This window comes from Lottia gigantea (genome assembly GCF_000327385.1).
Source record: "Lottia gigantea unplaced genomic scaffold LOTGIsca_119, whole genome shotgun sequence".
In the NCBI taxonomy this organism is placed as follows: Eukaryota; Metazoa; Mollusca; class Gastropoda; family Lottiidae; genus Lottia; species Lottia gigantea.
Window position 1 is genome coordinate 327,446 of NW_008707205.1, and position 16,499 is coordinate 343,944.

Genomic DNA, 16,499 nt, shown 5'->3' on the forward strand with positions numbered 1-16,499 from the left:
AGTAGATTTTGTTGAGCAATGTGCTGTGTGCATGAACACATAAATATGTTGTTTAGGTATACAGCAGGTACTTCGTAGATATACACAATATACATCATGCAGTTATAAGCTCAAAGAAATGTATTTATACATCATTGTAGAGACTTAAACATAATATTCAAGATAAATAAAATACTTGCACTGTTCAAATAGTGCTGAAAACATCAAAAGTAGATATTATATAAGGATATAGAAATAATAAAATTCTGTTTTGATATTTCAATTTTGAAGATTTCGTGGGCGACAGCTTAAAACTTTGTATTACTTTATATGATGCGAAATTACTTTTCAAGAAAAAAGCATAAAATTTTTGTATGCATATTTGGTTAGAATCTTATTTATTATTATCTTTTTTTTTTAATTCTAGGTTTGGCTAATATCTTATTTTTTTTAAGATTTATTCTATTTGGTTAAAATTGCTTTTTTTTTTTTGTGTTTTTATTCGTTTGGCTAAAATCTTTTATTATGTTTTGTAGGTTTTTATTCTGTTTGGTTTAAATCTTATTTATCATTTTTGTAGTTTTTATTCTATTTGGTTAAAATCTTTATTTAGTTTTTATTATATTTGAAAAATAGTTTTTGGCTTTTATTTTTTGACAATTTAAACCTGATGTAATAATTCGAGGTTTTGTTGTTGTTGTATATTGGATACCAATATCTTTATATGCTGTTTTCTATATTTCAGAGTTATATACCTGATCCATTTAAATTACGAGAGTTTGTGAGTACCACTCCGCCTGGAAATGAGAGACTATTTTGTACAATGATTAGGCATGGTGATGAAACGTCTGGTGGACATTACACATTGTACCTAGAATATCTGGGAGGTTTGGTGCCGCTGCTGAAAGGAAAACGAGCCAGCAAACTCAGACCAGACTTTGTGATATTTGATCCAAAAATTAAAACGACAAAAGGTAAGAGCATTTCTTTCAAAATTTGTCAGATCAGGTACAGTCATAGTCAGAAACAATGGTTTCATAGTCAGAAACAATGGTTTTATAGTCAGAAACAATGATTTCATAATCAGAAACAATGATTTCATAGTCAGAGACAATGGTGTCATAGTCAGAAACAATGGTTGCAATGTCAGAAACAATGGTTGCAATGTCAGAGACAATGGTTTCATAGTCAGAAAAAATGGTTTTATGATCGGAACCAAGTAGTTTCATAGTCAGAAATATTAGCTCTTCCAATCAGTAATAGTGTTTAAAGCTCACTGTTGAAATTAAGCCTTTAAATCCATGTGTGTCCAGAATTATCCGTGTTGGAAAGTTAAAAAGATGAGTTGTCTTTTCTTGAGACATTGCCATAAAGAAAAAACGTCTTTAGAAATAGGAAAAGAAATTCCTAGTTTATGATATTGTCATAGGAATTATGCAATTCTGTACATTCAAGTACTTCAGAAGACTATTTATATATATTCAAGACTCAATTATACCTCCTCCCCCCCAAGATGGTCACGTGTGCCTATAAAATGTAATGCAGATAAGATGCATTAAAAAATTTAACAAGTATGGTCTTATTTTTAGGAGGGGCAAAGCATCTCAAAAATTGAGTAATGGTCTTATTGTATAATCTGAATTCAGTTATTGTATAAAGACTGCTTTATAGCAGGCTTTTTATTTAGAATATATCACTTTGAAGTAAAAAGCAATCTATCAATTCTGTCTAGAAGATAAAAAAGAGAAGTGTGATTCAAGTTAGTTACAAAAATGTAATTTCAAATCTGTTCTCAAGGTCATAAAAAGAGTCAATATTGCCTGTTATAATTATGAACCATTTCCATACATAATAAAATTTCTTTTTATTTCTGTTTTATTTTCTCACCCTTTTGAATTATTAAGTGGATTTTATTTGTCAGTAATAAAATGAGAAAAAAAATTTGAATTGGATCATATAAAAACAAGTGGAAACAAATCAAAACTTTGATTAAATCTATAAAACTGAAGGAGAAGAGAGGGAATAAATTTTTGAGAGAGAAATGAGCAATTCTGTGCTCTTGCATTAATTCCAGTTACTTCAATTTTTCCTTTATTAGATAAATATTCAGAAAGTATACAGCTTGCTGTTTATTTTTTATACATTAACTATCTAGAGATGTGCAACTGTCTCTGTCTAACTAAAGGACATTTGGAATTAGCATATTTATGATCCTTAGTATTTTGGAAACCGTGAAAACGTGTGACTTTAAAAATAAGGCATTTCTTTTCTAATCAAGACACTCTAGGTTTCGTTATTTTTTTTTTTCCATTTTACCACTTAAGGTACAGCACAGTCATTTTGTGATCCTATATTCATTAAAGATAGGCCACCCTCTCAAGAGAATCAAACCAGGTTCTGTAGCCTTTGTATAATGTATTTGCATCATTCCATTTTGGTGCCAGACTTTCCGTAATTCCAGAAAAACTCAGTCTGTTCATGATTTATACCCTTTGTGATAGTGACATAATCTGGTCATGTTTGTCTGTGATTACAGGAACCATGTTGGATTAGAATTCAGAATGATGATAACAGAAACAGCATGAGCCTGTGAAACACTATCTAAAAAGATTAGAAAATCTTGATTTTTCATGTGTTTCAGTAATGTCTATCTTTTCTAATAAAAATTCCAACAATCATTAAAAAAAACTTAAAGCAATAACCTGAGTAAAACACATCTGTATGTTGTTTAATCCAGGAGACCAGAAACAAATCAATATGGTTGTAAGATATCTGTACCATTCATATAAATGATATCTAGCTAGATAATGTTATTTTTTGATCTTTTATTATCATTCTGCACGATTTTCTTGAAAGGAAATTGAATTTTGTGATTCTTTCCTGTACAATTTTCTAATTAGTCCAGCGAGACATCTCGAGAAAAACTTTTGTACTAATGAGCAGAATTTCTTATCTTTTTTCTTCTTTGACTATTCTAATTTTTTAATGTTATGATGAATGATTCTTTTATGTTTTTTTCAAACTTATTCAGAGCTTTTTTTAATTGATCCTTATGTAGTTTAATTCTTTTGTAGTTTTGTGATAAATGATGTTTTAAGATTTACTTCATTAGATTATGAAATAGAATAAAATAACATACAGAAAATTTGACAAGAATGAACTGGGTTTTTTTTTTTTTTCATTTGGTATCTGAAATAATTTTTTTTTTCTAAGAAATTCAAAGTAAATAAAAAAATAAATTAATAAATTAAAGGGATGGATGTGCCATTTTAGGGGGTTGATTTGAGTCCAAATTATGTGTAAATATTCTTCAGAAGTACTAGAAATGAACGAAAATCCTTCAAAAATATCTCAAACTAGGAATTTCTTTTCCTTTTCTATAGAGGTTTTTTCTATATGACAGTGTCTCAAGAAAATATGACACGTTATTTTAACATTCAAACACAGATAATTCTGGACACATATTCTGGCTTATATTTTGATGGTGAACTGTGAACACAATTACTGATTGGCTTAGCTAAAAAATCCTGTTTCTAAGACCAAGGTATGATTGGTCGCTTAAGGATAAACAGAATGTACTGCAATCAGTTTGAGCATTGGAATCAGACTTCATTTTCTTGGTTACATTGAAATGATGGTTGTGGGTTCAAATCTTGTTAGGATATGACTTTAAATAAGCCTTAATATTCTAGTAAACCCACTTGTAAATGTGTCTGGATAATCTCAATAAGATCAAACTAAGATACTGTTTGGCTTAGGAACAGTTGGTAGACAAGATCATTGTGAACCTTAATTGTTATCCTAGTAAAAAATGGTTCTGTTTTTATTTCTATTTTGTCATGATAAACATGGCTCATTATTTCTTCCCTTGTGAAAGTTTTTTTTCTGGTTTCTCCATGGGGTGATGATATATTTCACAATAAACATGCAGGGAAAAAATATTAGACTGCAGTGTAATTAGAATTAGATTACAATTGCGTTTCGTGTTTAATGTAGATACATTTCTTGATAACGATAATGAATGGTGGGATATTGGCTGCAAGGGAACTGTCACAATGGTCTACTGTGGGTTCAATTGTATCTATGGCACCATTCTCGCTACACCTGACAAGAAACCAGTATGCAGATGGAAGAAAATCTTCTTTAATTGTTAGGCCGAAGTTACATTAGCGTAACAAAATATAGTTCTTAGCTATATGAAATAATTTTATTGTCACATGACCTAATATTTGAAAGTAGTCCGATGTATCCGCCACCTGCATATGAGGTTATTAGGAATGGTCACTGAATGGGTTTCACTATCCCACAATGAATCATTGTTTGCATGAAATAAGTTCTACATGACACATTTTAATTGGTTAGAATTAATGTCATAAAAACAGGTAGAAAACTTGTAAGATGACTAAAGTATCAACAAAAAAACATAAATTTTCATCTTATTTTTTTTTGATTTGTATTACTATTCTCCCAAAAATATCAGAAGATTGGTATAATGTATATGTTGATTTCATTTCAGTTGTTGATCAGAGAACAGAGACTGGTGGTAGGTGTGGTGAAAGTAGTAGTAATGATTCAGACACAGATATTTCAGCAGAGGGGTGTGGATCACCAAGAATGCAGAGACGTAGACGGATTAAACAGTTCCGTGCAGAGAAAGTGGAAAGAAGTATTACATTCCGTACATTAGATGAACTGTTATATAATGACAATCTTCCAGAGGTATGTTCACTAAGTTCTTTTAGTGGTATAACAGCTCAATCATTAGGAGCATTATTCACCAAGGGCCTTATTCTCGAAATACTTAACTGATATAGGTTCTTAGTGTTTTGATCAATCATTGGCCAATCACTATAATCTGTTTTAAATTTATAATTTCATTATCCAATGAGATTACTCCATTTCTTGAAATCATGATTTTATCTTTTATAAGTTTTTGAGAAGAAGGCTTCTGTACATCAAACAAATGATGGTCTTGGGTTTTTTCCATCTCATCCTCATAAAATCATCTTTACAATCTTTAATTCTTACTCTTATAAAAGCCATTTTGAAACCTTAGAAAAACAAGATTACATACCAGATTCTTTAACATATGCTAAGGATTTGGATATAGATAACAACGTAAAGAAAGAACAATTCAAAAAATAAAAAGCTTTATAAGAAAAAGCTGTACATCAGAGGTACCTGTAACGAAGTACACACATCCTCCTTCTTCTCCTATCAAATCTTACTATTTCTATATAAACTCTAACATGTTCCAAATACAAATAAAGGGACACCCTTGATCTGGTGTGTATAGTCTGTGGGTATCTTCATGACCAGTCTTTAAAGGGACAGGTGTGCCATTTTGGGGGATTGATTATAGTCTTGAATATATGTAAATAGTCTTCAGAAGTACTAGAAATGTACAAAATCACATAATTCCTTTAAAGATACTTCATACAATTTTACTCTCTATTTCTATATATGTCTTTTCTATATACCACAGAGTATCTTGAATTGACGAGTCCTCATTTTAACATTCAAACGCAGATATTTCTGGACATACATGGATTTGAAGGCTCAAATTTTGATGGTGAGCTGTGAACATTATTACTTATTAGCTCAGCTAAAAAAAAAAACAGTTTGTCAGACTAAAATATGATTGGTCAAAAAAATGGCCTACCTGTCCCTTTAACATTGCTTTTGAATCTTATGTTGGGATCTTAAGGATGATACCAAAGGATATGACCAACTTGTCTATCATCAAGAAACAGTAGTATATATGTACTATGCTTATGTAAGATTCTTGGCGTGATGGATAGAAGTCGGCCCATCGTCACAGAAATGCATGCTTCAGGTACCTTAATAAAAATAAATGTGTGTCACATATAAATTTCATCTGACAACCTTCCCTTTGGAAATTGCTTATGTTTCTTCTAAAATGTCTTCAACCAAGCCAGTTTTAGAAGTCTATTATGTGTTCTAAAGATGTAATTTACTATGTTGTTTATTGTGTGGGAAGAAGTCAAAGTATCATTAACCTCTCTAGAAATATTGAGACATAAGAAGTAGCTGGAGGGTGTTTATGATTTTAAACATTATTAACTTATTGACTAATAGAGAAAATAAAGCTGTGTCGACAGCAAGCAATTAATTAACAGTCTTAAGAAGATTATTAGCTCTTCACTATGATGGCCTTCAGGGAGTTTTAACTTGAAAATAGCTAAACCATTAACCTCTCTGTGGAATCACTATGTATTCAAGTTTGTTTACGTGTGTTTAGACTTTCTGAATAGTGTGATACAGTAATAACAATGTATCAATGCATGAATCAACAAACCTTTCATTGAATAAATATCTCATGTTAAAGACACATTAAGTTAACGAAATGAATCAATGTCCTATTAACAGTTTCACTTTACATGTTTTCTTGAGATACCGGTCAAAAAAGCACAAAGAATGAAAATATTAGAAAAAATCTCTTATTGTTTAAGGAATAACAAAATAATAACAGTGAGTATCTCAGAATAAGTTGCATGAGACTGGTGCTCAAAACTTATCACTGCTATTTTTATTTGCAACTGGAGATCGTTATTGTGTGAGGCCCTTTTAAAATTTTTGATACAGAAATATAGCAATATTAAAACAAAATCTAAAACATGTTGTTACTCAGAGTGTAATCTTCAGACAACTGACCTATTTCAGCCTGAAGTTTGTCAAGTTTTTTTTTGATACATAATTTTCTTAGATAAATTTAGCTAATATATCAGGAAGTTCAATTTAAGAAGTAACAAAAAGCTGAAATTAGAAAGTTCAATTAAGATTTTGTTGACTTTCATGTTAGCAATGTTGACTTTGATTGATTACATTGCACTATTCCAATAGTACAGTAGTAATTTACAGAGTGTGGCATAACAAAAACATATCACTAACCTTGTGTTTAATTGAATATTGATAGAGTTGCAAGATTTTGATGGACATTCTGTTGTTTTTATAACTAATATGGTGTATAAAAGTAGAGGAAACTCGCTTAAGAATCATCCTGTCTGTATATGTTATATTGGGGTTTGAAAGATTAGTAAAGCTACGTTTTCATATTAGTGCTGGATCAATAAATTGGTGAATCAATGTATCGGGATACAACATTCCATGATACATGTATCGTATCAGAAGGTCATGTATCGATACTTGACGATACCTCTCATCCTTAAAAGAGTGGGAATTTTTATGGTGAATGGAATCACAATTTTTTGCACTGACTTGACTGAAAGAGGAAACTATTTATAAGACAGTGGACACTATAAAACAACATTTCCAAATATTACAGTTATAATTTACTATAAATATTGACTTTAAATAAAAATATTATATTTTTTTTATCCCATTCCCCATATCGCGATACGTAATGCATCATGACCTTTGTATCGTTATGTATCAAATCGTATCGTGTCATGATACTCAGCACTAGGTTATATATAAGTGTAATTTTCTTAAACTTTTCTGCAGACAAAATGACAATGATGCCTGAGAAAACCTAATAATGATCAAATGTTCTTACATTAGAGACAAAATGTATTATGTTCAAATGTCATGATGGAAAAAGGCAAAATGTCATTTTCGATGTATGGTACAGCTGACATATATAAAAATTCTATCAGATAGTTTTTACTTCCAATGTAATTATTGTTGTCAAATTACTGTTTCATTTCTGAGAGATGTATTTCGTTTTCGAAAAAAAAAATTTTTCTTGAGGAAATGAAATGTCAGATATCAAATATGGCTTCTTATGCAACTTGAAAAAATGGCTGCATATTGATGTACTTTCATATTTTATTTTCTAACTTGTCATTGCAATCAAGTCTTTAGTATTTGCCTCTCGGTGATTAATACCTTTACTAATATTAGTATAATGAAATTCCTAATGGAAATTTTATGTAGATTTAGTAAATATAGTACTAAAACTATGATTAGTGTTCAGACAACTAATAAAGACTGAGATTACTAAAATGATACCTATATTGTTTTTGATGGTGCTCATGACGTTTTATGACATCTGAATTTTTGTATGGTAATTCTGTTACGTAATGCATCCATTAATGTCACTTGGTAAAAAGAATAAAATTATGTCATGTGTTTTTCTGAGATAGCATCAAGGTTACTTTTTCTATGGCTACTCAGTTGATGCTGAAGTCATCAATCAGATCTTATCACCATTTTTTTTTTTATCTTTTGTGAGGTTCTATGGCACAGTCGGTTTTTCATTATTTTTGATTATGTCAAGCAAATGGTGGCTGTGGGTTCTGATTTGGATCGGTGTGTTAAAATCAAAGTTTAAGTCAGCTTCACTTATAATTCAAGTCAACCCAGCTGTAAATGGGTACAGATGATCCAGGAAAGATCAATGCCTAGAGGTTTGGCCAAGGACCAGCTGGTAGAAAGGATCCTTAACTGTGAACCTAAGTTGTTATCCGTGTTATATATAGTTGTTTCTTTCCGTTCTTTCTTTCTAATTAGGATCTTATAGATACAATCCTTTAAGATAAGTTGTTTGTAGTTATCTGTTTCATTAAAATCCTTTTTATGGTCAATGTAACATATCATAGATGAAACAGCCTTTGAAGTTCTCCAATTGGAATATATTATCTTTCCAATGTCAGTAATGATTTGAAGCATGTATCCACCTACGTATATAATATTTAGACAAGGTTTGATGGTTTAAAGATGGGTTCCCTTATCTTCATTTATGACAGACTGTACATACATGGACATTTAGTATTGGTCAAATCTTTTAATTATATGCAATAAGAACATATTGATATGATTAAGAATACATGATAATTCATTAGAAACATCAATTAATCAAATAGTTTGCTGAATTTGACACTAAGCTATAAGGAAATCCATCTTAAAGACTTAAGAAAGTCGGGCAAGAGAAATTATGTAGCCTACTGATTGACAAAATTTACATAGGAAGAAGAACTTTCATTTAGGACACCCTTGATATGGTGTGTACGGTCTCATGAAGACACCCTGACTACATTACCTCGTAGGCTGTCACTGGTTAAGCTTATTTTATAAATTTACTTACTCAGCCACAATGATATAAATGTATGATTTTCAGTAACCCATGGCATAAAACTCAAATTTGATCTCATTTGTCTTTTCTGTAGTGTAGAAAAACCGAACTGAAAAACAGATAGCGAAGAACATGCCTTCAATAGATCTTGAATATATTCAAATGAATTTATCGCGTGTCTAGAATACATGTACTTTCCAATTTATTCAAGAGCACATGAGATGTTGTCAAGTTTGGGATTGTTTCAGTTTATTCTTAGCTCTGTGATTTATGTGTTAATTCCTATACAAGACTGGCAACTTAATTATTGGACTGACAACAATTCCCTCATTGACAAATCACTGAAGATTGTAAACAGAGATTGTTCAGTCTAGTTTAATATATATCAGCCAGATTAATATCTTCAAGTCACTGTCCTATTTTGTAATACTAATTAAGATGGACTTATCCTTTGGTTGTCTGAGACACATAGTGTCACATAGGACTGTTAATCTACCTTTAGCTGTGATCATATTGCTTGATTAAAGTGCAGTGTTCAGGTCATTGGTCATTCTATTTGACTGGACATAGAATGGACATCTGATTTCAGTCAAATGCGTTTTTCAAAATCAAATACATTTGGCAAAAAGTTATTCCTTCCTATCCTGAGATGAAAATTAACCCTTTGAACCCTGACTGTAAATGAAATATAAAGTCATATACCCTGAACTCCAAGTAATAAAAGTAAAAACGTGTGACGTTAACGTTGTATCACGTCACTGGATGGTATATCAGCTGCTCAGGTGTATATTACGTTAGTGTGTGGCCGGTAAACAAGTCGCTAGGGTCAAAAAGGTTAATTGTAAAGAGTTTTTTGGCTTATTATATGTATCAGTGGCCATTTATGTCTTTGATTTGCCTCATTCAAATTTTCTCTCATATATGTGGTTCCTGAAATTAATTGCATTACTGTCTCAAAAACTCCTTTAAGGACTGGAGACAGACCAGACATCTGACAAATTGATGCTATCAGTGTCCATGATGCACTTAAAAGTTAAGAAAATCTCTTTACAATCACTTTAAAATGTGTGATACATGCTTTTAAACAGTCAAGCTGCCTTTGAAATATAATGATGCAGGTAAGAGGGGCTGACATGGAAAAAGCGTCTAGTCGTTCGGATGGAACAATAAACCGAGGCCTCGTGTGCTACAGGCTGCGCACATTAAAGATCCCTCGACAGTTGGAAATCGAAAAAGAGCAGGCTAATGCCGCTGTCCTGGCAAAATTTCCCTCATGGCACCCTGCATGGCGTTGCCCGTCTTCATTAGCCCACAAGGTGCAGAAGAGTAGGACGTAAAACTCCATTCATTTCATTTCATTTGAAATATAATGGACTGAGTATGTCTATAGTTTGAATCATTTGTGGATATGCACACCTAACTATAGTAAAGAAGTGATTATTTGTTTATGTTCATCTGAGCCTGAGAGCCTGGTTATTTTCTTCTTCTATGTTTGTGATAAGATTCTACAGTAATAACTTATCACTAAGACTGATACTTGAATTAAATATTAAACTAATTATATCCCTAATTACAATCACTTTACAGCAGATCTCTGTCATTTATTTTCACGAACAGCTTTTATTTTAGTCTTCACCTCACACTGTGTCAAGTGATGAAGATAAATGAGGCATGGTTTAAGGGTTCAATGAGATGATTAACACACTATTGTTCAAGTTAATGATGGAAAAGGTGAACAAGAGAAAAACGCTTTGAAAATTGGATTAATGGGCCTGATAAATCAGCTGTCTCTTGAAATGCAGAAAATGAACCGAAATCATGTATTGAATATGAAAGTAAAACAAGGAAGGCCATGTGACTGTGCTAATATGAGAAAGGAACGAACAACGGCACAATATTTTGGAAAACTTACATTAAAGAAAAATCAATGCTCTTTGACTGAAGTTTTTTTTATATTTTTGAACTTAAGTTAATTTTTTTTATACAAAATAGCTGTATGATGGCTTGAGTTGTTATTTGCTTAATAATTAAGCTCTGAACAAAAGTTTTCAACAAGCTCTTGGAAAAAAAGTATTGCTTATGCCATGGCCTGTGATTTCAAGAGTTGACTCTTAAACCACATTCATTAATAGCAAGCCAAGTGAGGATAAAGTCTTTAATACTAATATTATAGTATTTGATAGAATTACAACAAATCTGGGTTTCGTTTCTTGTTTTTTCTGTGGGTGAAGTAGCACTCGAATTGGAACATAACAGCATTTCAGCAGATGTTTATTTCTTGAAATTGATTCATTTGAAGTAATATTCTGTCTTAGAATGAACATAAAATTTAAGAAATTTTAAACTTGGCCAATAAGAGCATATATTCATCAGTAGATATACCTGATGACATAAATAACATAGCAGGATCCTTATATAATCCGATAAATCCAAAAAACTTAGTTATTATCCATAAATATGCAATTAACTATTAATTAGTTTTATGAATTTTCCAGATTTTACAGGGAATTTGTTGTAAATTTATGACACCAGGTTCAAGTTCACTGATGAATATATAGGCCTACTCATATTGACCATTCTTGAGAACTTAAATTTTATGTTCATTCTAAGACGTTGTATCATTTTAAGACATCATTATTACAACTAAAGTTGAATTATTTCAATATTGCAACACTTATTGAACTATTTTTAATAAAGGAATGTCATTTCTTAGTTACAGCAAATAACACTGATATCAAAACTGATCTCTACTTAAAACAAGAATTTTATTTATCAGTTTTAGTATTTATATTTCCTGACTCATCAAATATAATTCATTTGAGATTTGCCATGCATGTCAAAGATAATACAATTGTTCAATAATTTTAACAAAAAAAAGAGTAGGAATTGTTTATTATTTCAGATCAATTATCAAACAAAAATCTTCAACGATTGTTTTCATTTCCAAACAGTTGACATGAATATTTCATCTTTCCACTTTGGAGAGAAAAAAATGATTCCTTTTTTTCCACCCTTGGAAGTCATCTTGGTATATTCTACAATTTCTAGATTCTACTTCTATAGGTGTTTGTCCAAAGCGTGGTATAATCTTAAAGTTGAACCACTGCAGTTATGATCCCATGGCAAGGAATTTTGATGACTCAGTGAGTTAGGTAGACATTAAGATAATACTTTCGGATATTTCAATCTGTTTTTTCTCCGTCAGTGATGCAGACATGAAAATAGCTGACTGTCTTTCAGATGGGACAATAAACAGGCCCCATGTGTACTGCAGGCTGTGCACGTTAAACTACCCATGACAGTTGGAAATAGAAAAAGAGTAGGCTAATGCTGTTGTCTGGGAAAATTTTTCCTTGTTGCAATCTGCATAGCTTTGCCCATTTTCACTAGCCCGATAAGGTGCAGAAAAATAGGCTGTAAAACCTAAAACTCTATTCATTTCATTTATTATCACACAGATATGTTTAGGTAACAAATTTTAAAAATTATGCCATCCTTTTACATGGATCTTGATTTTGACTGATGATTTAAAGCATATTTGTATAGAACTAAGATCCTTAGTTCGACATGGAAGCAGCTGTTATTTTTTCAAAATATATTTTTTTTTGTATGAAGTTGCTCAATGTTTCAAGCCCAAGCAGGATGTAAAACACTATTTGATGGTCTGTATTTTGTTTTAAAATGGTTTACCTTCATGAAAAACTTGATTCAATGTGTTATAAGTAAGGTATATTCTGGATGAGAATTACAAGAAAAGAATATTGATCAACCGACTCTACACCAACCGGACCTAACACAGTCTACTTCCAATAGGCCCTCCATTTAACTCAATTGGATTATCAGATTGCAAACTTTCCAATGGGATCCATGACAAATCTAAACTTGGACACCCCCACTTCTTTCTTTGTTATACAATATTGATATATGGTCAGATTTTGTGATTGAATACATTTGTTTTATTTAAGAGTAATATAATTGATTTTCTCTTATAATTTATTTGAAAAACTCTTGGAATTTGGATCCTTCTTATTCACCCTTATTAATCAATGGATATGTATCATTCTGAGCTAACCAAAGATGACAGATAAAGCACAAGGTCTAACAATCCTCATGGCAAATCGAAACTAAAATAACAGATTGGCCATACATTTGTAGCAGCAAATGAACTATTCATATGAGGAAGTAGGCCTAAAACAAGGGAAAATATTATTAATTGTGATAAAAAACATGTAAGTGGGAAAACCATTTTACAGCAAGACAGAGTTCTGTTGGTTGTTTTGAAAAACAATGTGATAACCTTTTAGTTTAAAAGGTAGAGTGGCTGTCTCTTCTCCAAAGGGTACATAAATTGCCACTGGCTTAACAATACTTTATTGAGACTGTCTACACACAAAGTTGACATTTTATACAGTATGACAATCAGTATCTAGCCTGGCAGACAAAATCAATTTAATATAAGAGGATTTGATTAGATACATTATATTTTTATAATACATTGAAATGTTAGAGATAATATCATCTTCCATCTCTGTATCAACAGAGTGAAGTTCTTTCAAATACACTGCACTGTTATTTCTAGAAAAAAATTAATAAAATTTGTAATAAGCTTTAATATTTAAGAATATGTAAGAACATGAATCTGGAAAATTGAAGATGCAAAAAAACTTCGGGTAAATATTTAATTCTGTCCAAGGAGCAACCTGAAACACTTGTCTGAAATGAAAATATCCAAGATATTTTGATAAATCCAATGGCAAAAAATGTTTGAAGTTTGTTTTTGTCACAATAAAGCCAAACTTGTTCTGGGTGTGTTTCTTTATGTCCTGGACCAATTCTGAAAAGTTTCTTGGACTTACTTTTTTTAATGCACACAGTTTCCTTTTAAGTTTTTGATATGCTTGGTTAGTTTTCTTTTTTATTATCATATTTCAAATGTTTATACAGCCTTCATTTTCAAGAGGTTTGGCGAAGGATCAGCCAGTGGTTGACAGGGTTTCTTGTGAACTCAATCTTGAAAAAGGTTTTTCTTGTCAATCTTTCATATCAGCATATCAGCTGAAAATAAATATTATGAAGGTTTGATTTTTAAAAATTCAAAATGAAATATTTCATGGAACTGTGCTGTTTGCTCTCCCAGAAAGGAATTGGTACCTTATGTAGTTGCAGGTTTAGACAGGTACTGGTATATAGCAAGAAATGTTAAGTTGTCTTAATCTTGCAATGCCCTGGATATGGCAGAATAAATGAATTATCTGTCTGAAATGACTCATGATGTGGATTAAAAGCCAGAAATAGTCTGGGTTATTTAATTCCATTTTCTCTTGTATTTAAACCATGTCTGTATCAATACTGATAGCTACATTTTGGTTGATTACCTGTTCAGAAAAGATGATGGAATGGAGTTAAAGGTTCCGTTTGATTCATTCCAATTTCTCATACAAGGTCTGAAATTTCTGAATTCTTTCTGAGTTGAGAGTTGACTTTCTTAAGCACTTTTTTTAACAACAATTTCTAACAATGAAAAGGAGACTACTGGTAACCAGCTTAGTTTAAAGGAACAGGAGGTTTGTCATCCGTTTGACCAATCATACCTTAGTCTCAGAAATGGAAAGTTGTTATCAAGTCTAATCAGTAATGGTTTTCACAGCTCACCATTGAAATTTGAACCATGTGTGTCCAGTATTATTCGTGTTTGAAAGTTTAAATGAGGACTTGGTTTGAGGTATTTTTGAAGGAATTATGTGATTTTCATACAGCTCTAGTACTTATGAAGATTATTTACATATATTCAAGATTCAAATGAATACCTGAATATTGCGAATCATGGCCTTTAAAGATGGTTTTCCTTATTTTCAGTGTCAAATTAAGCAAACTGTTTTATTATTTGGTGTGTCTAATGATTCATGTATTCTGAATCATATCATTATGTTCTTATTGCATATGATTAAGAGTTTCAACCAATCGTAAATGTCCATGTATGTACATTCTGGATAAATAAAAAAATACTTTTTGGTCTTTCTTGATCGGTCACTTATTGGAATTCTGCTTGTAAATTCTCTTCTAATTTATCTAATTATGAATTAATTATGGACATGTGAGACAAACCGGTATTTTTTCATTTCATTAGAACACAGTCTACTTTCTAATCATATAAGTATTAGTCATAAATGAAAATATGGGAACCCATCTTTATGTTTCCCTGATGTACACAGAGAAGAAGAAAATAGATAGTTAATATAGAATATAATTTGATTATCTGATCTAATTGAAAATAATAACCTAAACACCTTGGTGTCTGGGATATGTCTAGATATTGAGACTGACTTTATTAGCATATTAGTATTAGATACTCATATCAATTAGATTTCATATCCTTTTCTCATCTGGAGACATCATTTGTTTTAATCTAGAATTAGATTGAGTAATCTAATCAATGATCTATCTTATTGAATTATTTTTATACTGGCTATCGTGTGGTATGTCCCACACCTATTCATCATTATAGTAGTATACGGATCTGTCTCTTACTTTGTGGATGTAAAACTCCATTTCATTTTTTTGTCGCTTACATTCGAGATGTTTTTATAGAAACAAATCGTATCAACTCGTTTTGACGGCTGATTATCAGCAGGTGGTATAAATTAAATTGCCTGAAATAAATGACCATTGGCATAACCAAGTTACATGGTTACTTGTTTACTTGTATACTTCACAATAATCCCAATACAATGGTTATTGAACAGTTAAAACTGCCAATGGAATTTCAAAATTTCAAACTCTGGTAAAATTAATATTTTTGTTTTTACTTGTTGTCAATATTGCCCGCCATTTTGAATCTCAAACAAATTGTACCAAAGCACTGAGAGCCACATGAGAAAAGTACTTTGGCAATCCGCTAAAATAAATTTGTATTGGACCTAAAAACTCTAGTTGTTTTGTAGTATCGTGTATGTTCACTTTTTAATTATTTCTCATTTCAGAGTAATAAATTGGTGGAAGTTACATCAAATATTTGGGGTACAAAGTTTCAATTAATGGGCATAGCATCTTATCTACCAGAATCTCTGGGCAACGTAGTTTATAAAACTAGTTTATTACATCTGCAGCCAAGACAAATGACTATAACTTTAACAGAAGTTGATGGAAGTTCACAAGCTTTATCACGAGATCCAAACTTCACTCCTGCTGGAGCTCCTGAAGATGAAGAAGAATCATGTGAGTATTATATTTTGTGTTCAAAATGAAACTTTATACACCTGTTGACTTTTATTCTCAGTCCTTATTTTTTGCATCTGCTTGGCACCGTTTAGTTCATTTTACCAAGTAGAATGTCATGGAACTATTGACAACTTATATATTTAAATTGTATTGTAACTTAATCTTTATACGCCCACATGAAATGGCGGGTGTATATTGCTGTCACCCATGTCCCTCAGTTGGTCCATCCACAATTCCTCCACAAGGC

General features: G+C 31.4%; 1 protein-coding gene across 1 annotated transcript in view; it reads left to right on the top strand.

The window, feature by feature from the left end:
* The window catches only part of LOTGIDRAFT_137881 (hypothetical protein), a gene marked incomplete at both ends in the record, with an annotated part of 47,683 nt that extends 31,405 nt beyond the window's left edge, over positions 1-16,278 (top strand). Inside the window, 3 exons of the mRNA XM_009047926.1 lie at positions 725-977; positions 4,388-4,635; positions 16,015-16,278. Coding sequence (XP_009046174.1) covers positions 725-977; positions 4,388-4,635; positions 16,015-16,278 — 765 coding nt within the window. The remainder of the gene's footprint in view (positions 1-724; positions 978-4,387; positions 4,636-16,014) is intronic.
* Between the last annotated feature and the right edge of the window lie 221 nt (positions 16,279-16,499).